The 25823-nt window shown below is 38.0% G+C and overlaps 2 protein-coding genes across 5 annotated transcripts; both read right to left on the bottom strand.

The window, feature by feature from the left end:
- Positions 1-1150: 1150 nt before the first annotated feature.
- Positions 1151-21659, bottom strand: LOC139960702 (tonsoku-like protein). 4 transcript variants are annotated; one of them, XM_071959281.1, is made up of 23 exons: positions 21503-21659; positions 20202-20283; positions 18728-18823; positions 17730-18033; positions 17079-17240; positions 16136-16307; positions 15298-15412; positions 14297-14445; positions 13709-13861; positions 12588-12713; positions 12105-12309; positions 11590-11657; positions 11151-11240; positions 10314-10550; positions 9652-9769; positions 7823-8885; positions 7198-7351; positions 6638-6716; positions 5641-5978; positions 4953-5124; positions 4413-4588; positions 3221-3294; positions 1151-2620 (listed from the first exon to the last, which is right to left on the bottom strand). In XM_071959281.1, exons 2-23 carry the CDS (start codon positions 20227-20229, stop codon positions 2260-2262), a joined length of 4440 nt encoding a protein of 1479 aa, XP_071815382.1. In that variant the 5' UTR covers positions 20230-20283; positions 21503-21659; the 3' UTR covers positions 1151-2259. The 4 variants fall into 4 exon arrangements, with proteins under 4 accessions (XP_071815382.1, XP_071815391.1, XP_071815401.1 ...); XM_071959290.1 differs by having other exon boundaries at positions 21435-21648; XM_071959300.1 differs by lacking the exon at positions 21503-21659 and adding an exon at positions 21235-21314.
- A 2214-nt stretch (positions 21660-23873) lies between these two features.
- LOC139965119 (solute carrier family 35 member G1-like) lies at positions 23874-24758 on the bottom strand. Its single transcript, XM_071967350.1, has one exon. It carries the CDS (start codon positions 24756-24758, stop codon positions 23874-23876), a length of 885 nt encoding a protein of 294 aa, XP_071823451.1.
- Positions 24759-25823: the final 1065 nt, after the last annotated feature.

Below are 25823 nucleotides of genomic sequence, written 5' to 3'. Positions count from 1 at the left end.
GATATCGGAAATATCTGCTATTTTTCATTTCCTTCAACGCAGTTTTATAATAAATGTGAATTTTCAAATTCTCAACAAATAATGGGCTTAAAACCTTGAAAAGTGGGGCTTTCGGATATTGTGGGCCGTGACGTAGAATCACCTACAAAAGCAATGATCCATAGGACATGCAATGAGGTCGAACATGATGTGTGACTGGTGACAATCTTGAAAAAGGTTATGGATGGAAAAAAAACTTTTGGGAAATACTGCGGTTCTCAGGCAAAAGTGTACATCTGGTTGGTCATTTTCAAGCCCGAGAAGTGCCATTTCCGGTGATCTGGGGGGTATCAAAACCAGAAATTTTCTTGTACGCTCCGCGCCAACCGATGGTGGCGCTCCGCTTAGATAGTAATTCGCGCCCCCCGGGTTAGAAAATCCTGGATACGCGCCTGATATTTGTCTATATTTTAGAGAGACTTTTCCCCAAAGTTTTATCAATTGAACCAATGGTTGAGGTTGGGTGAATATAGTTACTATATCTGAGTAGACGTGTCTAGGTTATCAAAGAGACCGTGCTACGTTGTGTTTTATTGTTTTGGCAACTTACATATACCTAGCATAGGGATATTTTTTCATCTTTTCAATGGCAGGAACAGTACAAGTTTGTACTATACGGTAATTTAAAGAACTCATTTCTTAGAGGGTAGTAAATATATGGCATGAATGCCAAGATCGAGTCAATTGTTCTTTAACAAAATGTCAAGTCTTTTCTCTCCAGCAACTTGAAGGTTTGCCCTGATCGGCTTCTGTGTGCCCCCCCCCCCACCCACACCGGTCTAGCTCGCAGGTCCTTACTGTAATCATGGCAATATCTAATAGATCTCTACAAAGCATCAAACATTTGTCATCATTCATTTTGAACTGGATATAAGAGTTCATGGGATCACCTTTCGAAGATTACACATCTCCAACCTCAAAATGAACAGGAGCCACTCCTCAGCTGTCCTGATCGTAAACAATTATTTGCATTTTCAATGTTTTGAAAAAAAATTCCTAAAATATTATTATTTTCCATTTCTTTTTCTGACTTTGATGTCATTATCATTATTTTTCTTTTACACTATGCTGCTACAAATAAAGAAAAGGAATGAAACAATAGATGATTTTAATTTTAAATACTGTATTAATTTACTCATGAAAAGTTAGAAAATATCTACAAACATTACATGTAGTTTTAGATACTTTTGCAACTTTGAGTATCTCAACTCTTAATTCTCTATACAAAGAAAATATAATGCCTGCTGTACATTGCAATTCACTATCCTCTCCGCTTCTTTTTTGTACAAGTCTCTCAACCATACCAGAGCAATGAAAATTTTATCTCATCAGCAGATAAACATGATTAAAATCCTACTTTTTATGTAGGGGAAGGGGAGGGGGAAAGGTGGCAGGTCACAGGACAGTCACCAGTGAAGTCATTTGGCTACATAGGCCTTTACATGTACTGAGTTGAATGTTGGTTTACTGGTTACTTGTCACTCAAGTACTGCAAGTTGATGCCCATTTCATATTCTTTTGAAACGAAGCTTGGAATACAAACCAATTAAAAAGGACGTTTGTCACCTATGAGTTCCAAAACTAACGTTACATCAGCCAGGTCATTCAAACCCTCAGAGTGACCCCAGTACATGTACGAGTAAGGCAGAGGATTTAGAAGTAAGTATGGTTTTAGTCAACAGTAACTGCTAAAAGTGGACATGATATACAATCTTTCCTCATCATGCAGTCATCTATTCCAGCAGTTGTAATGATATTTTACCACTAAAATTAAATAATAAATAACCCATACAGCACTACACAGCAAATCCATTCAATTAGCTTTGAAATGCTTCATATGGACACTTATGAGGTATTTCTTCCCAACCCAGGGGAGGGAAAGAATCGAGAGGTGAGGCAACAGAAGATATGAACAGTGACAGCAAAGGCACCAACCACCCTCCCACCCCCCATCCTCCCAACCCATGATAATAGAAATAGGAATATATTCTATAGAGCTATTTGAATCTGGAATCCACGGTTAGTCATTTTGACTTGATTTACGGTGGAAGGATTTGTCTTGAGTTCTTTACACGGTTGTCTTTTACAACTATGCAGACAAACTAACCATGTATATTTGAGTCCGAGTACAATGATGTCATCGGAGATATGTTATACCACAAACCGAACCAGCAGCTTACAGAGTATGTCGAATGTTCAGAGTAAGAATTTCCTCTGACCTTAAGCATAGAGGATACATCTAACTTTATCAATACAATGTCCAGCCGATTCATCATGTGTGGCTTCCCAAACATTGATCAGAACCTCCAAATCAACTTTGCTTAATTTGTTTCCGGAGAGTACAACTTTTGCGAGGGCTTCTCCCGAAGGGTGCTCCGGTGACATGAATCCCGCTAATAGATCGAACATGTCTCCCTCTAGAGGTGACTCCAGTCCGCACAGGGAGAGGTCCAGAGACTTTAAGCCACATCCTGCCTCTTGAAGGCCAGCTAGCAGGAGATGGATACCTCTATGAGTGATGAGGGGGTTGGCAGAGAGACCTAGATGAGACCAGCTTACTGACAATGAACCTGGGATACATCTGAAGAGACGATATTAAGGAAAAGCGAAGCTTGAGGAAAATCTGAAATGACAGTCTGAACCACTCAAAAAAATATAATAATAATAATAATAATAAAGTAAGCAACGAACTTTGCAAGGGGAGAAGGATTTCAAACTGCAACAGCAAGCCATTCACAACATAAGTGAGACTAAATGTAGACTATTAAAAGTGATAGCAGAAACCTTTAATATTTTCACTGAAAAAAGATAGAGAGGGCATTAGCAATCTCTGTGGTCTGCATACTGAGCAACTATATGGTAGTATTTAACAGTACTATTTATTAATATTAACCATACAATTCCTAGAATTACTACACTAAATTTAATATATTTTCAGTGACTATGTTCCACATGGAAAGGTCATTCCATGGTTTACATAATGGTCAAATTTTTCTTTAAGCAGACAGTTCTCAATAAAGTTGAGTGTGACACTTATAGAGGTATTTGACCTTCATGTAAATAGAAAAATTATATGGATAGAAAATAAATATTAAAATCAAATAAAATATCACAGAATCATGTAAAAATGACCTCAAGGATGAAACACCGGGGATTTGAATTGATGCTGATAACCACTCACTTTGACAGGGTTTTCATGTCATTTTCCTTGAGTTTACAGTCTTCTAGATTAAGATTGTGCAGACAACAATTACCCTGAAAAGTGAAAAGGAAAAGAATTGGACAAAAATGAAGAAAGAAAAAAAAACTTCACAAAAAGCATTACAACAGGAAAAGAACTTCCATCAAGACACCTAGTTACACAACTCAGTTCTGCACAAAATTGCACTAGTTGGGCAATGAAGGTGTTAAATTTTTGCAGCATATTTGGAGTAGGGCAATGTAGCTGTGTTACAGGGTATGTAATTAAGAGTGTCATGTCAGAAAAGTCTACTCACAAATAGCAGAGATAACCACCCCTACTCATGGAAGGCCAAATATGACAAAGATTTAAGGTACTATACAACAAGTGACTTTTCATGGGATTTTGTCGGTCACCATCATCTATTTAATGCTCAGATGTTGCAGTGGCTAAAATAAACAGATGGTTTAACATTTTCGGGAGGACCAAAATTGATTTAAGGCAATTTAGAAATTTTCCTGGGTGAAACAGGAAGGTTTCCACACAGGGAGAGCTGGCAGATCGGGGGGGGGGGGGGGGTCGGAGAGAGTGCTATATGCTAAACTTCAACCTAGAAGGCTCAAAATCTAAACGGTCATGGACGGTGGACAAATCTCATTGAATGATGTTGGATCAGTTGAAAACTTTTGGCTATGCTCTAAGTGGCTTTGAAAAGTGACAAATGTAGTGTGCGAGTCAACCGAGACATTACTTGTGGTACGAAACCCTTGATCACACATGGGGATAATCTTGCTGTATACTATATACCAGTGGATTTTGCACATTTGCCAGTAGAACAAAACAAGGCACTCTCCATTTCAGCGAGTAGACATTAAGAACTTAGACACATGGTAGACTAGTCTGTTAACCATCGTCAGTCAAAGAATCGGCATGACATCCATGTCTAACATAAGCCCAGTTCTACTGCTTATTAAAAGTAAATATTACTGGGCTGCTCTCATAAGCCTGTACAGTAGCTGATACAAGTCATAATTCAGGAAAAATCCCAATGAGAACTTGATTTTAGCCAAGAGAATGTTTTAAGCAAGCCTGTCATATTTTAGCAAAGTTGACAACATTTTCAAAGTTCTAGGCCTAGGACTTGATCTAACTTGTAATCCAGTAGGCAAGAAGAGCTTGGTTTATATCTTACCTTACTGTAGAATGAGGCCAAGTGCTTTGCTATACTTGAGTCTCCGGTACGTTGAATCGTTGAGCCGAGGTTGAGACTGTTGATCGACTCAGGATTCAGACACTTCAACAACAGCTCAACACCTGAGGAACCCAGGGCATTGTGAGATACATTTAAAGATTGCAGGTGTCCGGCCCCTGCAAAAAAAAGGAAGGGGATGAAACAAGAAACTCAATTATCTTTTATAAACAATGTTTAAGATCTGTTTTATCTTAAAAGGTTTTTAAGGTCCCATAAAAGATGGTGATTTTTCAATATCTTTGTCCTTAACTGCCACAGTACACAGCCAACTCTGACCTCTGACCCACAGATGATGTGGCTGTTTATCTGCTAGCTAAATTTATTCAACAAACTAGAGACATCTTTAGCATCATTATCACACTGATCTTCAAACAAATGGGATGAATCAGAAAAACAAAACAAAAACAATAAAACATTGTGTGGCAATTTTCTTTAACAATATTTCTGATTTCATTGTACTGTATTAATACTACATGTTACCTTGAAAAGCTTCAAGCAATGCAGTACTGTTAAACTGGAAGAAGCGTTTGGTGATGTAAGTTGACGTTAGACTGAGCCTGTTTAATAGAGGGCAGTGTTTCAAAATACTAGCTATGTATAAGGCGCAATTGTCCGTCAACGAATTGTAATCAAGAACCAACTCTTCAAGATACTGTATACAAAGGAAAGACAAAGAAAAAGAGATACAAAATGACAAATTTAAACAAAAACATAAATATATCAAAAAGATGGCTTTGTGTCTCTTTCAGCTGCTTTTTTGCCTTCCGTCGTTAACCTTGAATCGTTTTTGACCAAATCACGCTATGTTAATAGAAATTGGACATCCCGCAAGCTAATCGAGTGATCCAATTTGCTGCCAAACATTTGTTCTGAACTAGTGACTTGTCTACCCTTTAAATCCAATACAGCAAATTTGTGTCCCACAAATTTTAGTTCCATGTCTTTATTGCTTCATCTGCAAACAGTAGATGATTATGCCCAAATTTGTAACTCCTTGTGCAAGTCTGGTGAACAAGAGTATATGAATACATTTCAAGTACCTAATTTTTTCCTCTAACGGTTGAATCACCAGTGACATATGTTATTGCAAAACACAGCAATCCAAGCACTATGACAAACCTCATTTAAAGGATTTATTAGTTAGAGAAATGAGACCCAGTTCACATACCTGTAAAGGCTTTGAAACCGAGGAACCATCCATCGCAACGCCTTCGGTTGTCTCCTTGGATAGGACCTCACTCACCCTCCGTAGGCCCTCATGGGTGACCTCATTACAGGAGAGGTCAATTAGAGAAAGGTTCGGTAGAGAGGGCAAAGACTCTGCCAGGGAGGCCATCACTTTGTCGTTTATTCGGTTACGTGCAAGCAGAAGCTTACGTAAGGAATGCTGACACTGTAGGGCAGAGAAGAGTGGTTTGAGGTGACCCTCCGTCAAGGTCAAAGATGAAAGGTCAAGGTGGTGCTGGTCTTGCATCTCTAGTCTTGACTCGATCTTACGATGTACACCTAGAGGGGGATCAAAAAAATAATAAAACAGAATAATTATTCAGTGGTAGGAATTATGAGGGAAAGGAAAATCACATTCATCTTACCTAAAACTCTTTGACACCATTCATCGCAGACCTACGATATTATATTCTGTGTCAATGTAACCGAAGCCATACATACGACACCTGTGTCACTTGCTGTATCGTAACATGTTACAGCAAGAGGACGTTTCTTTCTATACCTTAGCAGTAAGAGCCTCGAACTTGACAATGTTACATGGATGATATTGAGAATTGAGTCTCAGCCACTCAGGAGTTTGATAGGAAATATTCTACTCATAAATGCTTCATTGTTAGCAATTCTTAAGCTGTGTGGCTCTGTCTGGCTGTGTCTATTGCAGCCTATCAAACATCTAAACACAATCAAGGGTAAGTCATAGAACAAATATGTTCGTTTCCAACTTTTGCAATATGCAAGATCCTGACAGGTGAAGGAAAGGGTGGGGGGGGGGGGGTGACTTCTATGTTCATATAATTTGGATTTTTAATGAATTCCATTTAGCCCAAACAATTGCTTCCTGGGACTATATCATAGAAATTAGAATAGCTGAATTACATAATACATATAACACATGACCTTTCCTTTCTCAAGTAAAAAATGTGAAAAACTTAACCTACTCTGACTGTTTTTCTGACAAAGCGTACGGTATCTCTCTTGGAGAGGAGGCATATGCCAGGACTCGACGTTAGCAAGAACCTGAAATAAATCAATTAGGATAAATCAAATACAGATGGATTTATTTACTGGTGACGTTATAACATCTTATGCACATTCGTATATTATTTGAGCTGTTGCTGACATCCATGCAACTATCATGCTGTAGTATAAATGCTAAAAGGGAAGAACTATTAATAGAAAAGAGTGAAGGAGGCGATGAAGTTTCACGCTGCATAGCAAACAGTGATTTCCACTCATGCCAGGAGGATGATTTATGAATTATCTCCAACATTACTGGATTAACTATTTTAATATTTAGCAAGAAAGGTAAAGAAACTTGTAAATATGAAATCCCCATTTTTTCCCCTTGTTCTCAATAAGGCAGACTGTTTATAACATGAAATATCTTGGAGGGTTGGGTAAAGTCAATATCTCTCTAGCCTGGTAAATACATCATAACTTCACCCCCCCCCCCGGTAGCTAATTTAAATCTTGTTTTATGTTTACAGGTTGTCCTTACTTCTTCGTTGTTATTGAGTATCTCAGACACGACGTCGTCTGGAGAAAAGAGAGCCTTGTCTGCCGTTGTCAAGGTGATCAGAGGTCTCAATCCCGAGAATGAATAGTATCTGTTCCCCGTCTCTTCTGAGAGCCACTTGATGGTTTTAGGTGAACTGTCAAAGAAACAATAAATTAATTAATTAATTAATTAATAAATAAATTAATTAATTAATTAATTAATTAATAAATAAATAAAATAAACAGAGAGTCATCAGACATTAACAGCAAGAAGAAAACAAAAATTACACATGGAGAAAGTCTGAGTCCTTTCTGGACGGGAGAGAGTTGAACGTAAGCCTCCTAAGATTTAATTTACCGTGAACAATTGGAGGTTCTATGAGATGGTGGTTTGAGCTGGCGTAAAATTAAGACATTCATAAAAAGTGAAAAATGTAAAACATTACTGCTACTGTTTGGCATAATGAGGGTTAAATTTTGAAGATGGTCAACCTATTGGTCTTTATTCTTTCTGTTAGATGATATCTTAATAAGTCCCAGAGCGTTTGATACAGGGACGTATGTAAAACTGCTCACTATCCCAAACAAAGTGGAAAAAATACTGATAAAAATCTTTTGTGGAGTACCTCAAAGGCACCGAGATGAGAAACACCTTATCCACCACCCTGACTTTGACTCGCATCGCTGAAGCCGTTGCGGGCGGCGAAGATGAAACCACCGCCACCTGGTGGTGGTTATCGATTGACTGAGACACCATCGGCGACGAGGAAGGTACCATCGGTTCCGTTTCTCTCTCGTCATTGGACGAATCTCCCCTCTCGGACGTGTTCCTCGGCCTCTGATGTAAGATTCCTGTTAACTTCAGTTGGGTTTGCTTCTTCCTCTTCTTTCTGGACAATCTTGAAGTCTCCTCGTGTCTACCGACGCTGTTTAGTTCGGCTTCCCTGAATACATCCCTGCCATCTACACGACGCCTTTTAGAGGGCGCCAAATCCTCTATCAACCAATCTTCCGCTACATAGTCGTTCTCCGATATGAGGGGAACCTTGTTGTTGGTTTTGTGACTAGTTTTTACGGACGTCCCTGGATGTTTCTTAACCGTCAATCTGCTGGTGGCGCTACCCACGCTGTCCATGGCCGTACGATAGACGACTCTCGCATCCTCACGGGAAGTGTCCTTTGCCATACTTGTGTTTCTGACTGGAACTTCGCCTGATTCGGAGGACATCAGTGGGGACACCGACAGAGTGTCGTTAGCTATCGTTGGTTTTGGACTGGTTTGCTTTTGAGAGCCCAAAATAGAGCACGAGTGGTTCCTCTTGAATGATGTCATGGTAGGCAGTTCACTTGATTGTGATTGGCTAATCCCTGATACGATAATATCCTCCTCTTTCTCTAACTCTCCTTCCTCGTCTGAACTAGAAGCCTCATCTCTCTGACTCCTGATCGATAAACTGCTCCTGTTTGGATGCTTGCTAACAGTTCTAAGGCCATCCTCCGGTTTCCGATGTATGCCAGCACTGACATTTCCATAGGGTTTGTTCGACTGGCTGAGGGGACCAATCTGGTATTGACTGAGAGTACCAGTCTGTGACTGACTTTGTGAATCTTCTTCGTTGTCATAGAGATCAGAATTTAATAAACTGTTACCAGGCACTTCTGGTGTCGAAGAAACGACAGCTGGAGAAGCTGAAAGTAGGAGCAAATAATAAACGATATGGTTGCAAATAATATGGTGATGCCAAAAATATATAATAACCCTTTTTGGTTTTGTTAAGATTTAGCATAGAATTACTTCACAAAAAGTTGTTGTTGTATATTATAACCTAAATTATCATTTTAATTCATTCATTAACAATCCAACTAGTTTGGAAGATGGATGACCAAATAGATGAAACAAAAAAAGCTACTTTTCATAAAGTGATACCTCCATCTTACCAATTCTCCATTTTCAATGACATCACTGTTTATTCTTCTGAGCAAATCATGTAATATTTACACATCACTGAATACAAAACTTACCTGTCATTATGAGGTCATGACAATATTGGCTGTCACTAATTAGTTATTATTCTTCAATCCATTACAAAGACAAAAAGATCTCACAATGTTAATCTAATGTTTTGTTGCTTTCTTTGCAAAAGTTGAAATGCCTGATTTCATCCCTTTAGGGGACCTAAGACATCCAAGAATGGGTGTTTATGAATCCTTCTCAACCCTTTCAAGGGGTTTAAAAGGTAAATAAATTGTTTACCTTTGTGGTACCTAATCAACCTATTAATGGTCTAGTTTGATACCACTATATTATAAAACATATAACTCAATATTTGATCTTGAAGCTCCTGATCAACTAGGGATACTTTATTTTTCTATTAAAATGCAATTGCATAGTGCATAGTAAACATCCATAAATGGTAACAAGTCTGTTTGATTATACAATCTGTCCATCCTTTACCTTGAGCAGCATTCAGTAGCTGCTCAGCGAGGTTCTGAGATTGCCGCATGACATCGTCGTCAAGGCCACCCATGTTCACCTCCTTCCATTTCTCCAGAGTGTCCAATGCTGAAAGACCCTGCAAAACGACAAGACCATATTAATACCCCAAACCCATCTTTTGAATCATATCACAGAACAGAAAACTGGTGACTGAAGCTACGCAGAATAACAGTAATAAAAACTTCAGAGATTTGGAATTAACAAACTTTTGGTAAGGTAAGCCTAACGTAGACCCTTTTTCGATGATCGCCCATAGACTGTTGCCACCCTTTGTAAATGAGCATATTCGACAGGGTCATTAAAGATTTATTACTCCCGAGTTTCTAAGAGTCTCTGCGCATATATAATTGCAAACTCAAACTTGAACTACTCTGGTTTATCTGATTCTACCTTAAAAAGACTGTTTTCCCACAACTCTTGTTTATGCCACAAATATATGCAGCATTGCAGTGACGAAACTGGAAAGAACCTTCAAGGAGCTCATTTAAATTTGTTTATGAAAATTTAATCCAAAATGAATTGAAAGTAGCTCTTTTTTTCAGATCTCTTACATTGTTCACTTCATCACCCCATCGCCGATTTTAGTCGACCAATGTCAGCGACCGAGGAAGTTGACTTACGTTGTCGTCTTTAGCGATTACCGATGCTCCTTTCTGGACTAGCAACTCCGCCACTTCCAGGTTGCCACAGCTAATGGCATCATGGAGGGGTGTGATGCCACCACACTGAGCGCCACCTCTGTCATTGATGGCTGCACCATGTTCTATGAGGATTTCCACTATGGCGTAGTGGTCGTGGTTGCTTGCTTCGTGGAGGGGCAACCATCCACAGTAGTCTCTCGGGTTAACCGGATGGCCCTGGGTATAGAGATAAAAGGAATCCAGAAACATTTAAAGTATGCCCTCAATCAATTTACACGGATTTCAATGAAGTGCAGGAAATTTACTGTAATACTGAGGTTCTTTTCACCCTCTTCTTTCATTGATAGATTTTATGAAGTCTCATGGGGGACAATTTTGGTTTATCCTAGCAGTAACAGGTTAGATATAGCAGTACCACTGAAGCCTATACCCACACTGCACTATCCAATACATCAAACTCGGACCTGCTCAGAGCTATTACAACTGTGGAATTATGAACAATTATTGAGAAATTTGATCGGTCCTAAAATTATGCTACCAGAAATACTTGGGCTTATCATAAATTTAGCGAATATATGTTCAAAGGCAAATAATTAGGTATCATATATGGTCTGTAGACTGTTCAGTTTGACACAAGCAATGTTAACTGACCTCGCAAAATACTGACATCAACAATTTACCATAGGTTCCGATACCAAAGTAAATGTAAGAATTGGGGCTGAAGATATTATTGTCCTTAACAGGTCAGACTAATAACTAGCTAATTGCTAAATACATACAAGCTGGTGTCCTTCGGGATGAAAGTCCTCAACGTACCTTCTCCAGGAGACTTTTGACCTGTCTAAAGTTGCCATCGATACAAGCTCTGTGAAGAAGCGTCTCTCCTTTCTCGTTGGTCTTTGAAAACTAAAGGATAAGATCGATATAATCACAAGACCGAGTGGCCACAAGAACTAGAGCTAGCCAATATTAATTACTACTGAACATTAACTAACATTGCCTGTTAAAACTGTTCAAAATATGGTGCAGGCTGGTCATATCTTGTTCCACCAATCCCAAATTGTATCCAAAACATTGAGCCCAATTACATAAGTTAGTGGGTACACAATTTTGTTCTTATCCTTCAATAGTGTAGAGTGTATAAAACATGATATGATATTGGTGATGATGACTGTACTACTCTGTTAGTGATGATGACTGTACTACTCTGTTATTGATGATTACATTGTCTTTCATTATGTTTGGTTTACTTTACCTTGGCAATCTGTGCTCGATTGGAGGATGTAGGACGGTCAAAATCCTCCTGCTCTCCTTCAGAATTTCCTTTGGACAGAAAGAAAAAAGGCATCGTTACTTTAAATAACGACCAGTCTCGAGCTGGTGATCAATGATGTCACGTGATATCACACTGTCACAGATGCAAAAGTGTGCAAAACACTTTTCTCATTTCAAATGAATCATTTTTCGGTAATGTATATATCTTAGCGACAGGACAAGCTGGGAGTGAAGTTACACTAACACATTTACACAAATGCTTTATACTCGACTTCAGTCCCATCCCCCCCCCAACACCCCTTGATGACATCAAGTGATGTTGAGTATAATGTGTATGACTAAGTGACTGTCAGTACTGTCTTTACTCAATTAACAACAGCAAGTTACCGACTATGAGAGATTAACTTGCAGAAAGAGAAGATGGCATGCACTTTATTACATACTAAGTAAAGAAATATAGAAAGCTATTGGTGACAATTGGTTTGTTTACTGTACCTGAATCTGAGAGGTCAAGGGTCAGATCTTCGGTTTCAAGAGAGTTGTTGGATTCTTCCTCCTCCTCCTCGTCAGAGCTTGGTTCATAATCCGATGGAAGGTTTTGCTCTTCTTTTAAACGACTGAGTTTCTTCTTAGAGAGCCAGAGGTGAGTCTCCTCTTTAAAATGTTCTTGTACGAGCATCAGCGACTTTAAAGCTCGAAACTAGACGGAGAGAATGTAGAATGCTCATGATATCAACTCTCAGCTTGATACAATATTTAATAAAGTGAAACCACAAATGAACTCTGTATGAATCATTTATAGACATCATCTAAACTAGTGATTTTATGCATGCTTCATCGGATTAAGAAGATTAATAATATATCCAGTAAAGCAATGCATTAAGGTAATAACACAAGAAAACATACCATAATTGAATACCTTGATCATCACACTAAATGGTTGTTTCTTTGTTTTCCTACTTCCTGTTGATATCTCACCTGTAGTTTTGTGATCTCTGCGGTCTCAGCGCATTCCACGGCTCTCTTGTACGACTGATGAAGGACCTCGTATTCCTGACCGGCTCGTTCCTGAGCGTCGGCTACGTTCAACCAAGTCAGACATTCCTGTCAAGAAATCGTTAAAGCAATCGGAGCTCCTGATTAACGGCTTATCAATTACAAAGAGATTGCGGATAAAATGCAAAATTACGACAAGGTCAAAATTTGGAAATATTGCTTAGAAAAATGATTTATAGGTATTAAAGTCAATTGAAATGCTCTACAAGAAGAGCAGATAGAATCAACGGGTGTAGAACCAAAAGCCAACTGGTTGCTAGACTTGTTTCTATCCAATTCAGTTAGGCCCTTACCACAGGGAAAACTTAAATTAAAGCATTTACAAACATCAGTTTCATAGATACAAATCTTTGTTTTTTCTTCATTTTTTGTAAATCGCTGACCACGTATCCTCGTAGTTGAACACGTATTAAGGCTAACTGACCAGCAAACTCTCCATTTTAGATGAGAAAAAAATGTACATTTTATTGAGAAGACTACACAGTGTATTGAGTGAATCAGTGAAAGTTATGGATGACGCATATATCTGATCCGACTGAATTACCTGGCCGGATAATGAAACAGAATCTGGTTCTGATTGGATCTACAAAAATATCTGTCCCAATCTTCATCAAAATCTTACTGGAATTACCTCTTAATTACATTTTTGAAAGTACTGCAAATGAGTTAATTTAAATTTAAATTTCGAAAACTTAAAACTGTCAAAGTAAGGAGAAATGAGTTTAACATCAAAAGTTACTTTTAACATTCTAAAGAAAACATTCTTTGAGTTGAAAACCAATAAATGAAGTTTAATCAACAAGAAACAAAACCAAAAAAAAACAAGCATACAGTGAAGGTCCTTCTAGTATGTACAGCAAATTGAGTTAAAAGTGGCAACGTTTGTGTTAATTTACTTTTGGATAAAAAATTGAACCAAATCTGATTCCGGCCGGATCCAATAATTTATAATCTGGTGCATCCCTTGATAGAAGTTTGTTGATAAAACCCGACCAGTAACTTGGACAAACGGATGAGAGAAAAAGAGATAAAGCTTATTTTACCTCCTTGGGGTTCCCTGACCTCAGTTTGAGTTCCTTGCTGTACATCTCCACTGCTGAACTGTACTGTTTGTTGTCCGCATAGGTGGCAGCCAGCGAAACGTAGATCGGGATTAACTGCAGGGGGGGCACCTCCAGGCTCAGAGCACAGTCGAGCTGCGGAAATACAGATCAGTTAATAGTTTACCACGGAATGGTCAAACATTGACAAATGCTTTACAGCACAGGTGAGCAAAAATTGTCGGACCCTGAAAGCAAATTTTCTTCAGCCCACAAGAAGGCTTTGACAGCTATCTCTTATTGATGAAGCCGGCAGAACCCTATGATATCGAAGCGATGGTTTCAGCTGATTATAAATCAAACTGAGATGATGAACAAATTGAGAACCACTGACAAGAAACAGATGAAACTTATGACCTATTATGATAGGATATCTTAACATTAAAACAGATCTATAGACTTGATGAACTTTTAGTTCCCAGATTATGTAATATTGTAATAATACCCCCTGCCACAGCACTCCCCCCACCCCCCCAACCTCTCAATGTTTGTATGAGTGACAACATTTAAATTTTATTAAGGACATCTTACTTGTCTTTTGTAATGTTGAATGGCTTCATTATAGCTACTCATCTTACAGCACAGGTCACCAAACTGCTCCTCTAAAGCCATTCTTTCTTTCTGGTTAGAATCCCTCACAGCTTGTTCGATCATTTTCTCGAGTTTGCAGCCCTTAATAGCTGAGAATAGAACGCAATATGTCAACATTATGAACATGTTAAATGCTTCCAAACTAAACAGAACTTTCTCTTCAACACAGTTTGTTTTTTTCTGAAGGCAAAACGAAAACCAAAGAGCAAGAACTTCTAAGTTGAAGAAGAAGAAAAAAATGCAGAAATCAGTTGACTAGAAATATTTATGAATATAGGTGTATTAAATAAATATGAAATACTTTTATCAAACCTTACAAGCAATACTCAGAGAAAAGGGTTCTACAGTTGATCAAAATGTAAAGACTGCCTTATTCGACCAATTAAAACCTATTGTGAGCGATTAATTCTTCCTTAAAGAAACAGCAGGTTGATATAAATATTCATGCCTATATTTGCATATTAGGATTATTTCTCCTTTTTTACTGAAAATACCCAAAATGCAATGAATGGTGATGAAACCAAGGAGCCTTTCTATTGTTTTCACACAGATGAAGGGGCATTTTGTTCTTTCTTCAGCAGATGAATGTTAACGAGTGAACATTACGATAGTAGCGACCACAAAAATTACTGACAGTGCTATGTTCTCAGCCTTCATCAGAGGGGCTTGGAGGGACAAAAGTTAAATCAAACTATATCAATACACCACATGAATGCTGCAACCTTAGCTGGTTATTACACCATAGTTTGCATATGTAGAACATCGTTCATTTCATGTTCATTTCTTGAACACAAAAAAGAAAAGAAAAAAAGGAGGTAAATATAAGACAGTAAAATAAAGGAAAACTATCTAGGAAGCTATTGCTGTACAGTTGAACAATGCTGAATAAACTCGGACAGGGGATGTATCAGAAGTTGGAATGCATTAATTGAGAAGCTCACCACGTTGTAAGGCTGTAGTTACTTTAAGTCTTTCGGCGTCCGTTTCTGATCCCAGTCTGTAAGCTCTTTTGAAGGCCTTCTTAGCAGCTAAAAAATCACCCAACTGAAAATGGATCTGTGGGGTAAAATAGGGCAGAATTTTTTTGTTAAGAAAGATTAGGCTATATTTCCAATTTAAGTTCACAAAATATCCACAACTTTTTCCAAATGCAACAGAAAGCAGATATATTTCTAGGAATTTAATACTGGTTGCCATTACTTGCTTTAATATCAATATCAAAATGATAGTTTGATTCAACTATGAGGTTTCCAATCTGAACTAGTTCACAGACCACACTTGCTTTAATATCAATATCAAAATGATAGTTTGATTCAACTATGAGGTTTCCAATCTGAACTAGTTCACAGACCACACTCTTTTCTCCCTATAAAGCACTTCAAACAAATGCTGGCAACCTCTACAAATTCTATAATATTGATGAGAAAACAAAGCAGGGAATAAGATCAACTCTTGTGCAGCAGTTTTGAAAGGCTCACACTTTGTCTCATGATACAATGGTTTGTGCAAAATCTGCTTTACATTGTGTATAGCAAATTACCCATTTTTCATAGCCATAATTTAAATACCAGATTATTTTCTTATTATATTTATATAATTATTCTCTGACAAGCATTCCTTTTCTCCTTTGCACAAATGTATAAATTTTATAATTTTTTATATTTTTATAAGATTTACAACGATTTAAACTGGTTGACAAAGGAAACAAATATATCAGCTTAGGGGTTTCACATAATGTTATCCTACCATGATATAAACATATATGTAAATTTCTCTTACATGTCCTTGTGCTGTTAGGATGGCTGTTTCCTTTTCTTTGTTCTTCATGCTTTTGGTAATCTGGAGAGCCTTCCCCAGCAGAGTCAGAGACTTTGCAAATTCCCCGGCATTACGGTAAATGTCTGCTAGTGAATGATGGCACCTTAATAAATCCTCGTTTAAATGATTCTTTCTTCAAGCAAAAATGACAAAAGAAAAAAGAATAAAGTCCTTACTGAAGTGAGAGAGATAGACGTGCCAAAGATACAATCTGTTGGAAATGATGCTCCTGATATTATTGACATACATTTGGAAATTTTAAAATACCTAGAGCAACAGCAGAATAAACAAGTCATAAGGCATTACAAAAGTAGATATAGATAGACTGCTTCTTTAAGGGATCCAATGCTTTTCTAGGGGGTCAGGCAGAGTCTATTTTGAAGGGGAAAAAAAATCTGCCAATATTTATATAATTTTGGGGGTTGGGTGTGGAGGGGAAAGGTAAATGTTCAGGGTCTAGGTCAACCATCCTCCCCCAAGACTACACCACTGCCATGTAAAGTTCTTAATGATCCCAAATTGCAAGTGAATCAAGAAAAAGAAAAATATTTGGATTCAACAGATTATTGCCCAAGTCTCTTTTCCCAAAATAATAACTTTATGTTTTCCATCTCAGCAAGTCCCAACAGTTTAAAACTGCAAGGTAATATGATGAGTTTTAGTTAAACATTCCATTCTCTGATTAAACATAAAAGTTCTTCTTTAAAAGAAGAACAAGTTATTAGTAGATACATCTCTAAAAACAATACATTTGTAGGTTTTAGGTTTAATTCATCAGTCAGCATGGGTAATAAAACATCAGGTCTTTCAACATTCATCTTTTCCTTCTTTCTTGTTGTTGTTTATTTATATATGTTGTTTCTTTTAATTCTCTGATTCCTGATTCTCTGGTACAGGTACTTACTCTGAAATATGAGTAGCCTGCTGGATAAATTTAACGCTATTGTTGAAGTCTTTCTGATAATCAAAAACAAGACCTAGATTGAGAAATATCCTAGCCCTCATCTCGTGGTATTCCTTGGTGGAGACGACACCCTGGAGATGGTTCTCGCAAACTCTCATACTCCTGAAGACGACGGAAGAGTACAGACAATGTGAAATAGAGAGAAATCTTGAAAGATAACTTGCAAGCTTTGCTGTGAGTTGTTAAAAATTTACGTCTCTTCTGACTCTAATAGAGTAATAGCCATGCAAATTTCACAATTGAAACCCCTCAAACTAAGGACAACAAAAATGGAAACTATATTCTGACATACTCTTTCTTTCGTATGATTGGATGACGGCACATTTAAACCAGGTTTCCTAATTAAGTTGGTGTTGATAAATTGGTGGATAACCAATGGATACTGAAACCACAAAAACAGCATATCTCGGTAGCTTGACTGACTCAAATTATAAAGCAAAAGCTGCAAACTTGGGAAATTGAAATTGCTCATTGCACTAATCATACTCATGCAAATAAGAAGTAAGGATGTTTTTTACCAATTACTGGATGGAAAATTTCACAGCAGTTCTGAATGATACATGATTCCAACCACAGTGTGGTCTCTCTCACCCCAAAAAAGCACTTTTGGATTTTCCCAAGGCTTCCATCTGTTCGTCTCCCTCCAAAACATCTGCCTGACATAGATGAGTGCGGCCGATCGTAGCCAGGGCACGCTGCTGCTCGAGGTAACTGTCAGCAGACTTTGCAAGATTCAGATGTTTGTGGTGATGTTTCACCGCTCTCTGAAAGCTTCCGAGCTCCAGGTGGCACTCTCCGATCCTTCGGTGAGCGACAGCCGCTCCGACGACGTCGTTTGTTGATTCCGAGAGTTGTAATTCCTGTTGGTGTTCCTTAAGGGCTTCTTCAAACTGGCCTTTTATAATAACCACATCATGAAACAAAGGTTATATTGCCCCCCAAAAATTTTATGCGAAAGTGACAAAATGACTTCTTCCAGATACACCCATCAGTAGTTAAAGTGATGGTCAAAACAACAAGTGTTATAATGAGGTTATTTGACTTCATTTACCCTTGTAGTAAGATACCTTCAAATGATATTACAGCTATGTAATATACATCATTGATAGGTGAATTGAGGATGTCTCTTTTATTAAAATTGTTCTATCCAGCCAGGGTTACTTGTCAGCTGTTTTTGCTAAAAATATGTGGAAAATATTTTTTCCCATTACTATTTTCTTTATTAAAGCTTGTGAGTCAATACTGGTAACATCATTTTCTGGTGCTATTCTAATGCAAATATCCCATAACATGTAGATTGTTAGCTTGCATCGTTCGTTATCCCTTTTCTTGGGGGTGGGAGGGACAGAGTGAAATCAAGCAAGGAGGTGATCAAATACAATCTTATTTTAACTATTACTTGGCACTAGATATGGTAACACATTGCCGAATATAGAAAAGAAAGTGCCCTAATTTGGCTGTATGGATGATGGAAAACATGAAAGTTCTAACCATGAGGTTTACTTTACTTGATGGTTATCAATTCCATCTTTGTTTAAAAGTTCTTTCGCAGTAGTTCCATAAAAAAAATGATTGACATTATTACTCACCATTTTGAACATACAGCTCTCCCAACTCATTACAAATCTCTGCTTCCTTCTTGAGATCACTGCTCAACTGTGCTTTCGCTTTTTCCTTTTCAAGTCCTGAAAAGCAAAACGTAAACAAAGCCAATTCTTAAGGACTTTTCCTGCTTGTCCCTTGGACGACCAGATCTTACTTATTTGGTTATCTGAACAGCAACTCTGGTCGTCCAAGATAAGTAGGGAAACAACAAAGAACGAACCAAGTGTAAACTGCAGGAGATAGGTGTAGGTTTGATGAATACTGTAAAACAGCGGTTTTTTTCAGCCAAGCAAAACTCCCCCTTTGGATCGGTCACAGGCTTACCCCTACTTTTGTTTTATGTAAGTATCTCCAAAGTGATGGATGGTGATACTAATTAATCATTTTTACCAGTGTTGGGTGGTTTAGTTGCAATGCAATCCGAGTTTTATGTACACAACTAGTCGTCTGCTGGACTTCCACCAAAGCTGAATTTGGTCATCCGAACAGAAATTTGGTTGTCTCGAACCATGGTTAAAAATTTGCCTTGGCATCATGAAAACATAATTCATCCAAAACATCACGAAACATTGTACAAGCACAACCTACATTGATATGTCAGATGAAATCTTAATTAATACTAGGTTGCCATAAAGTTACTTGCACGGTGAGGAGGGGTTGGAACCGTTAGATATTAAAGACAGATTTCAGTGAAAAAATATATCCTTCCCTGCTAGTATACAGATTTTTTTTATGTGGTAAAGCTTTCTATGATCAAACATTCATAATTCAACGGATATATCTATCAATAAGGATTTGTGATAATCTCTGTGCCCCTGATACAATAAGGATTAAAATAGCTTCAATGTTGTACTTGAAAAAAAAAATTGAGTTTCAAAAATTTCTTATTTATACTGAAAATACAGAAATGTCTTACTAGTTTAAAAAGTTGAAAGGTGAAAAACTACTTTAAATATACTTTCAGAGGGCCATAACACATTTTGAAATGACACGGCTCATGAAACACAGTGCATCATTCTAATTGAGTTTCATCAAACTTGTAGGGCGTAAGAGTACCTGGGAACTTCCGACAAACTGAATGGTTCGAAACAGATCAACCCAGTTGTAATTTTTGTACATTTCATTCATTCTTCCAAAGATAAGACCGAAATAAAATAAAACTGTTAGCAAACTGCTTATCCACTAGAGAGCCTGTGTAATAGAATGTGTAAAAATAAGTTGGCCTGATGTTTCGATCCTAGCAGGATCCTGCTAGGATCGAAACATCAGGCCAACTTACCTTAACATCAGGCCAACTTACCTTAGGCCAACTTACACAAAGATAAGACCGATATATATGTCAATATTTCATTGTAAACAAATTTAAAATGCGTTGTATAACAATCACTATAACAGCTTGGTAAAACCCTGAACCACATGATACAATAACATGTGGAAAAGGATAAAATGCAAACATACTTTGTACATCTTTTCTGATTCCACTCATATCCACAACTTTGAAGCTTTATTTCTTGACTGTTGTTGTCATCTGTGGCATAAACTGTGAAGTAAGTAAAATCCTGTGAGATGAAAAAGTCCTCAGACTCAAGTAAGCTCAAAGTTGTACTTCTTCATTGATTGCTTATCTCCCCCACCATCAACAATACATAGCCTAGGCCTAGCCTATATTTGTGTATAATGATCTTTTAGTATCATGTTAATGAAGATTCTAATCAATTCTAGACATTTTTGTTGCCCTGACAGTTTTTCATGGTAGGGTCAAAATAACATACAAAATGAAAAAGGAAGAAAATTTTACTTTTCAGTCTTATCATTGCCATCTCTGTTATTCAGTAGACTAAGCCTAGATGGCAAATGAACACTGGCATAAACACTAGCTCCAGACTAGCTGTTAAGAATGATACTTTGTACACCTTAGATTAGAAGTTAGAGTCTGGGTCAAGAATAAATATTGCAAGGCTTGTTTGCTTGATGATGGGTTAAACAAGCCTGAATGGTGAATGCCATCATTATTACTAGTTGGCCTAGGAAGGACTAAGATTGAATAAGCAATGACTTATAAGTTAGAGTACTGCTTAGTTTGGCTTAGGCTTGGTCTAAAGAAAGGTTGGTTTGAAAGAAAAGCAAGAGTGTTATTGTTAACTCATCCTTATTTATTTTTAACCCCTGATCATGTAGGCCTAGACACAAAAGCTAGAAGTCTTTAACTATAACTGTCTCCACAGTCCGAACTAGCAACTAACGTAACGGTAAGCCTGCCTTACGGGAATAGGCTAACCGCTTATGTTTCTTGTTTAGTGTAGACCTAACATTATACTGTAGGTCTTATGTTATGAAATGTTACTTGTAATGTTAGGCTACAGTAGCATAGTTTAAGTACTGTAGAAAAGAGTAATGTTTTGCTATGCAATGTTATTGTAAAGGTTACACACTTTGTTACAGGTTAATTTAATAGTGTACTGCTAACAACATTATATTAATATATTCTAACTTGCTATGCTCTCGTGTATCACTGTACAGTCTCTTACAAGTTACAGTCCAATTAGTCGTCGTAGTATATCAAGTACGATATAGGCTAGTAGTTTATATTAAAATTAATTAGGACTAGGCTACATCATTTTGCCAACAACACTCTATTTCAGGTTAGGCCTAATGCCACTGGTACGGTGGTAGTATAAAACTAGTACTTACACTGCATAAGCGAATATATACGATGGCCCATTAGATATATGCAAGCTAACGAAGGAAATGTAACTTACTGTTCTCATATCTTATGGATAGGGTTAGGATGAAATTATACTTTGACTGTGTAACTACTTCTGTTAATGCTTCAGTCTCTACAAGCTAGTATAACTGTATAAATACCAGCACCGGGCTTACAGTCGACTTCGCTCTCAGCTGAGCAGATGAATTTGGCGCCAATACATGCATTTGATTGATCGTGAAATCTTAGAAATCTGTAATTTTTGGAACTACCCCATCACTTGAACAAAAGTTCGGTTATGTGAACTTGTTTCTACGGGAGAACTTGCAAAAAACAGTAAGATATCATTGCCTTTTGGAGACGATTTTCCTTTCCTTGTGAAATAACTTTGGCATCCGCATATGGAAATAATATATGAATATTAAATGAAATTGGGTTATTGTGTGTGCTTATTGGGTTCGAACGATAAAAAAATCCATTTATTTCATAGGTTGCACAGAAATGTGTTTAGTTTGTCCTATGTAGGGTACAAAAGTAAGTTTCAATCATTGTTCAAATTATAAATTGAGGTATGATTGTAGACCAACATTCCAAAAGAAGGCAACCTATACAAAAACAAAAAGAAATACACGTAACGAAAATATTTAGGAAACCACATAATTTAAATTTAGAAATGTCCGCTGCAAAATTCACAAAACGTAGCGTATATACCTGGCTTGGGGAATTTACAAGGGGTAACTTACGTACTTAACTTCTGCCTCAACATGTATATGGACTCTTTATCTACCACGTGACTATCATATAACAATATTTAACACAGAAGGGTGCACTCCCTTCCCAGCATGATGTTTATGATTATAATATATTTGTTGCGTAATTAACGAGATGTGTCAAATTTCTTCTTAAGGCTTGATCTTTAAAAAAAAAACAATTTAAGAAAATATTTGCAGGTCTCCTGTGTATAGTCGGGGAAGATCCGCGCCCTCTTGGGCGGATCTATGTGGTGTGAAGGGTGTTTACGCCCCTAAATTTCAAAATTAGCTATAGTAGCACAACCCTGCATTTTGACCAAAATCACAGACCTAATTTTACTAGTCTAAAAATATCGCTCAGAATGCACCGTCTGACGTCTAAGGTTTCATTATGTTATTCAAACCGGATATCACTTAAGTGCGATTCGTCTTCAACGAACCCAGAGCCACCCTCCTTTCATAACAACCATGGACTAGCCACTGGCCCTTTCACTAAGGTTTATGCCGGTGGCGAAGTTACTATAGAAGTAGCTCCGTCTCTCCCTATCTCTCTCTCTCTCTCTCTCTTGTAGTAAGTAACAGAGTTGTATCGCCACCTGTACCGTATTTAAGTATAGCACTTTAGTATAGCAGCTGCTTAGAGTAGCACTTTGGTGGTTAGCCTTTTTAGCCGGTATCACCGTCAGCCTCTTACGTCAGCATCGTCACCTTCCAGCGTTCCACACACAATGCAATCATATCGGGGCCATGCATCCATACATACAGTTAAATTAATATTCAACTATATATATCCATAGATCTGCGTCGCCCCCAAAAGTACAACATCAGATAACGGAAACTAAAGAAGAAATGACGCCGGGGTAAATTGTTTTATAGTTAACATCCAGTATAGATTGATCACCGAGGACAATACGGAATATTATCAAATAACGAGAGAATGATGACCACCCGAAAAAAACAAAAACATCCTCCTTTCAATAATGATCATAAATGTAATAAGGGAGAAAACAGTTACACTATGTGTTTTTCAAACATTATCAACAGAGAGCAGTGGGTACATACAGTTTAAAGTTAATTAACCATGTATAGCTATCTGTAATATGACGTTATCGTCATAATGGAATATAGTTGTATATATACGAAAGTTGGTGCGAGTGCCAAGATTATGGTTCGTCGCCCCTCCCACGCCCCTTCCACTTTTGTGACTAGAGATATACTCCCGATGGCAAGTGCCAGAAACCAATGATCAGTTTCTTGATTATTAGTGTCATATAGGCTATACCCTATAATCTGTCACATTTTCGACTTTAATTTCTACAGTATAGAAAGCTATGAAAATATGGGAGGGACAGAAACCGATGGCTGGTTAGGTGACCTCCCCTATAGACGAATGTAAATTTAAAGGAGTATTCTAACCCGACCGACCGACCGACCGCACCCCACCCCCCCCCCCCTTATCGTGAGATTTATTTCAGCATTGAATATCTTATGTATACCTGCAATCCCTAGCCCATGCAGGCGACACCTATACTCATAACATCCGACTGCAAGTCTGTACAAGGCCAACATATATATAAGGCACTGAACGTCTCCTTATGCGATCCTCTCCCATGGGCATCCGTCACTGAAATTTACCCATTCCGCAGACCAATTTGTTAGTTCTATATAGAAACGTTAATACTGTATAGGATCGATGACCTCATCATCTGATCTTTGAAGAATACCTTGTACGGCATACCAGAGTGGAGCAGATAAAATAAGGACAGCACCTAAAACAGATATAAAATCTATGACGTCATCGGTGAAAACCACTTGAAGTAAGTATGATATAACTACTTGCGCTGTCGATATTGCACACACCGTGCTTGCAGTCTCAGTCTGAAGTGCTGCGTATACAAGAACGCATGCGCACACCCCTGTGAAACAGACTGCAAGTAGGCAACCCCAATCGGACGGATTCTGCATATGATCACGTGATGTAAATTCGAAACTTAAGACTACACTAAAAGTTACGAAACCGATGATGCATTTGGCAAGGAGAACTAAGAATGGGTCGTACGTGTCTCTGTAAACTAATTTCCGCACAGAAATGAAGGCGACGGAACCAGAAACGGCGGCACCTAGAGCAGAGATCGAACCTAACACATGGTAGCTATCACGACGAAATCCCGCATTGTCCAAACATATGCTAAATGGGTTTGTAATCAAAAGAACACCGATGACATTTACAATCACTATAAAGCAATCACAGGCTGCAAACTTCTCCTTTAAGACAAAACTGGACAGGAGAGCACAAAATACAGGTTTGCTGAAAATGATAGCACTGGCATTTCCTACGGAAGTCAACGAAAAAGCAACTGTGGCAAGATAAAGGCTGATCACGTCACAAAGTCCAGCGAGGATCATAAAGATATTGTCAAACATGACATATCTTGTCATGTTCTCCCATTTCAGCCAAGGGATGAAGAGCAGATATGAGAGACAACATGCATAAGCGATGATCCACGGAGAAACGGCCTTTGTGATAATTTTGGCCCCCAGTCCGTTCATAGCCCACATGACGGAAGAGAGAGTGGCAAATATTACGCCACGCTGGTTGTATACAACCTGGCTGAATGACTCCATGACCGGTTCTAAAAATAAAAATGGGATGACAATGTTCTCTTTATACATATGTAAATATTTATTTATGATTTATTAATATAAATGACGGTCTGCCAGCATGGTGTATCAGGTTGAATTCTAAAATTAATTACATATATACACACTTTTATCTTCAATAAATATCTTTTTCATTTGTGTTAATATATGCAGGTACATATAACATGCGTAAGATTTTAATCATGTAATAATGATGTTATTTGCCGTAGTCGATGTAATAACAAATGGGTCAATTTGGCTATGCCACAAGCAAGCAATACGTGTGTCACGAACGACTGTATTCATTGAACGTGTATTCAGTATACGCTGATCTGAGTGATAAGTAGGTCGCTCATCGTGACTGATAACCGAGTCTAATATGAGAACATTATGCAATCCTTTCGGAGCTTACGTGTCTGTGTGCGTTCTTTCTGGAAGCGACGAGAAATGATGACGCTATTCGATATTAGCGATTACATATTTACCAGAACATACATTTTTAGCAGGTGACCGGATATCGTCGACCAATGAACGTTGAACTATCAGTCGTATCTTCGAGACATGGATGATTCTCGATGTTATTCCGTCAGGATTCCTGGAAAGGAACTTTCGGGAGATTAAACCCTGGATATATATATAAGAAGAGATATTTTCGGTGATTTTAGCTTTTCGATCTAATTATCCAGTCGAGTCAGAATTAACATTTTTTCTCAATAAACCTACGGAGGAGGATTGTGAGAAGTAATTCATCTGAGGTAAAAGATTAATTATCGAGGGGACGGACGGAGGAACCGGTGGACTGTTTGTTTATCAAATTGGTGCGTCGTTTAATCGGGAGAGGCGTGACTTCGGCAGAGTTTTCGGAGTTCACCCAGGAGGACGCCATCCTTGGGATACAAACGTTGAGTCGAATTGGACCAGCGGGGAACGGTTTTGCTCCTGACCAAGTCACGGGATACCAGCCTACGAGGGATACTCCCGATA

The sequence above is a fragment of the Apostichopus japonicus genome, chromosome 3 (genome assembly GCF_037975245.1).
Source record: "Apostichopus japonicus isolate 1M-3 chromosome 3, ASM3797524v1, whole genome shotgun sequence".
Taxonomy (NCBI): Eukaryota; Metazoa; Echinodermata; class Holothuroidea; order Aspidochirotida; family Stichopodidae; genus Apostichopus; species Apostichopus japonicus.
The sequence above is the reverse complement of the archived record's forward strand: the minus strand, read 5'-3'. Positions and strand labels throughout refer to the sequence as shown.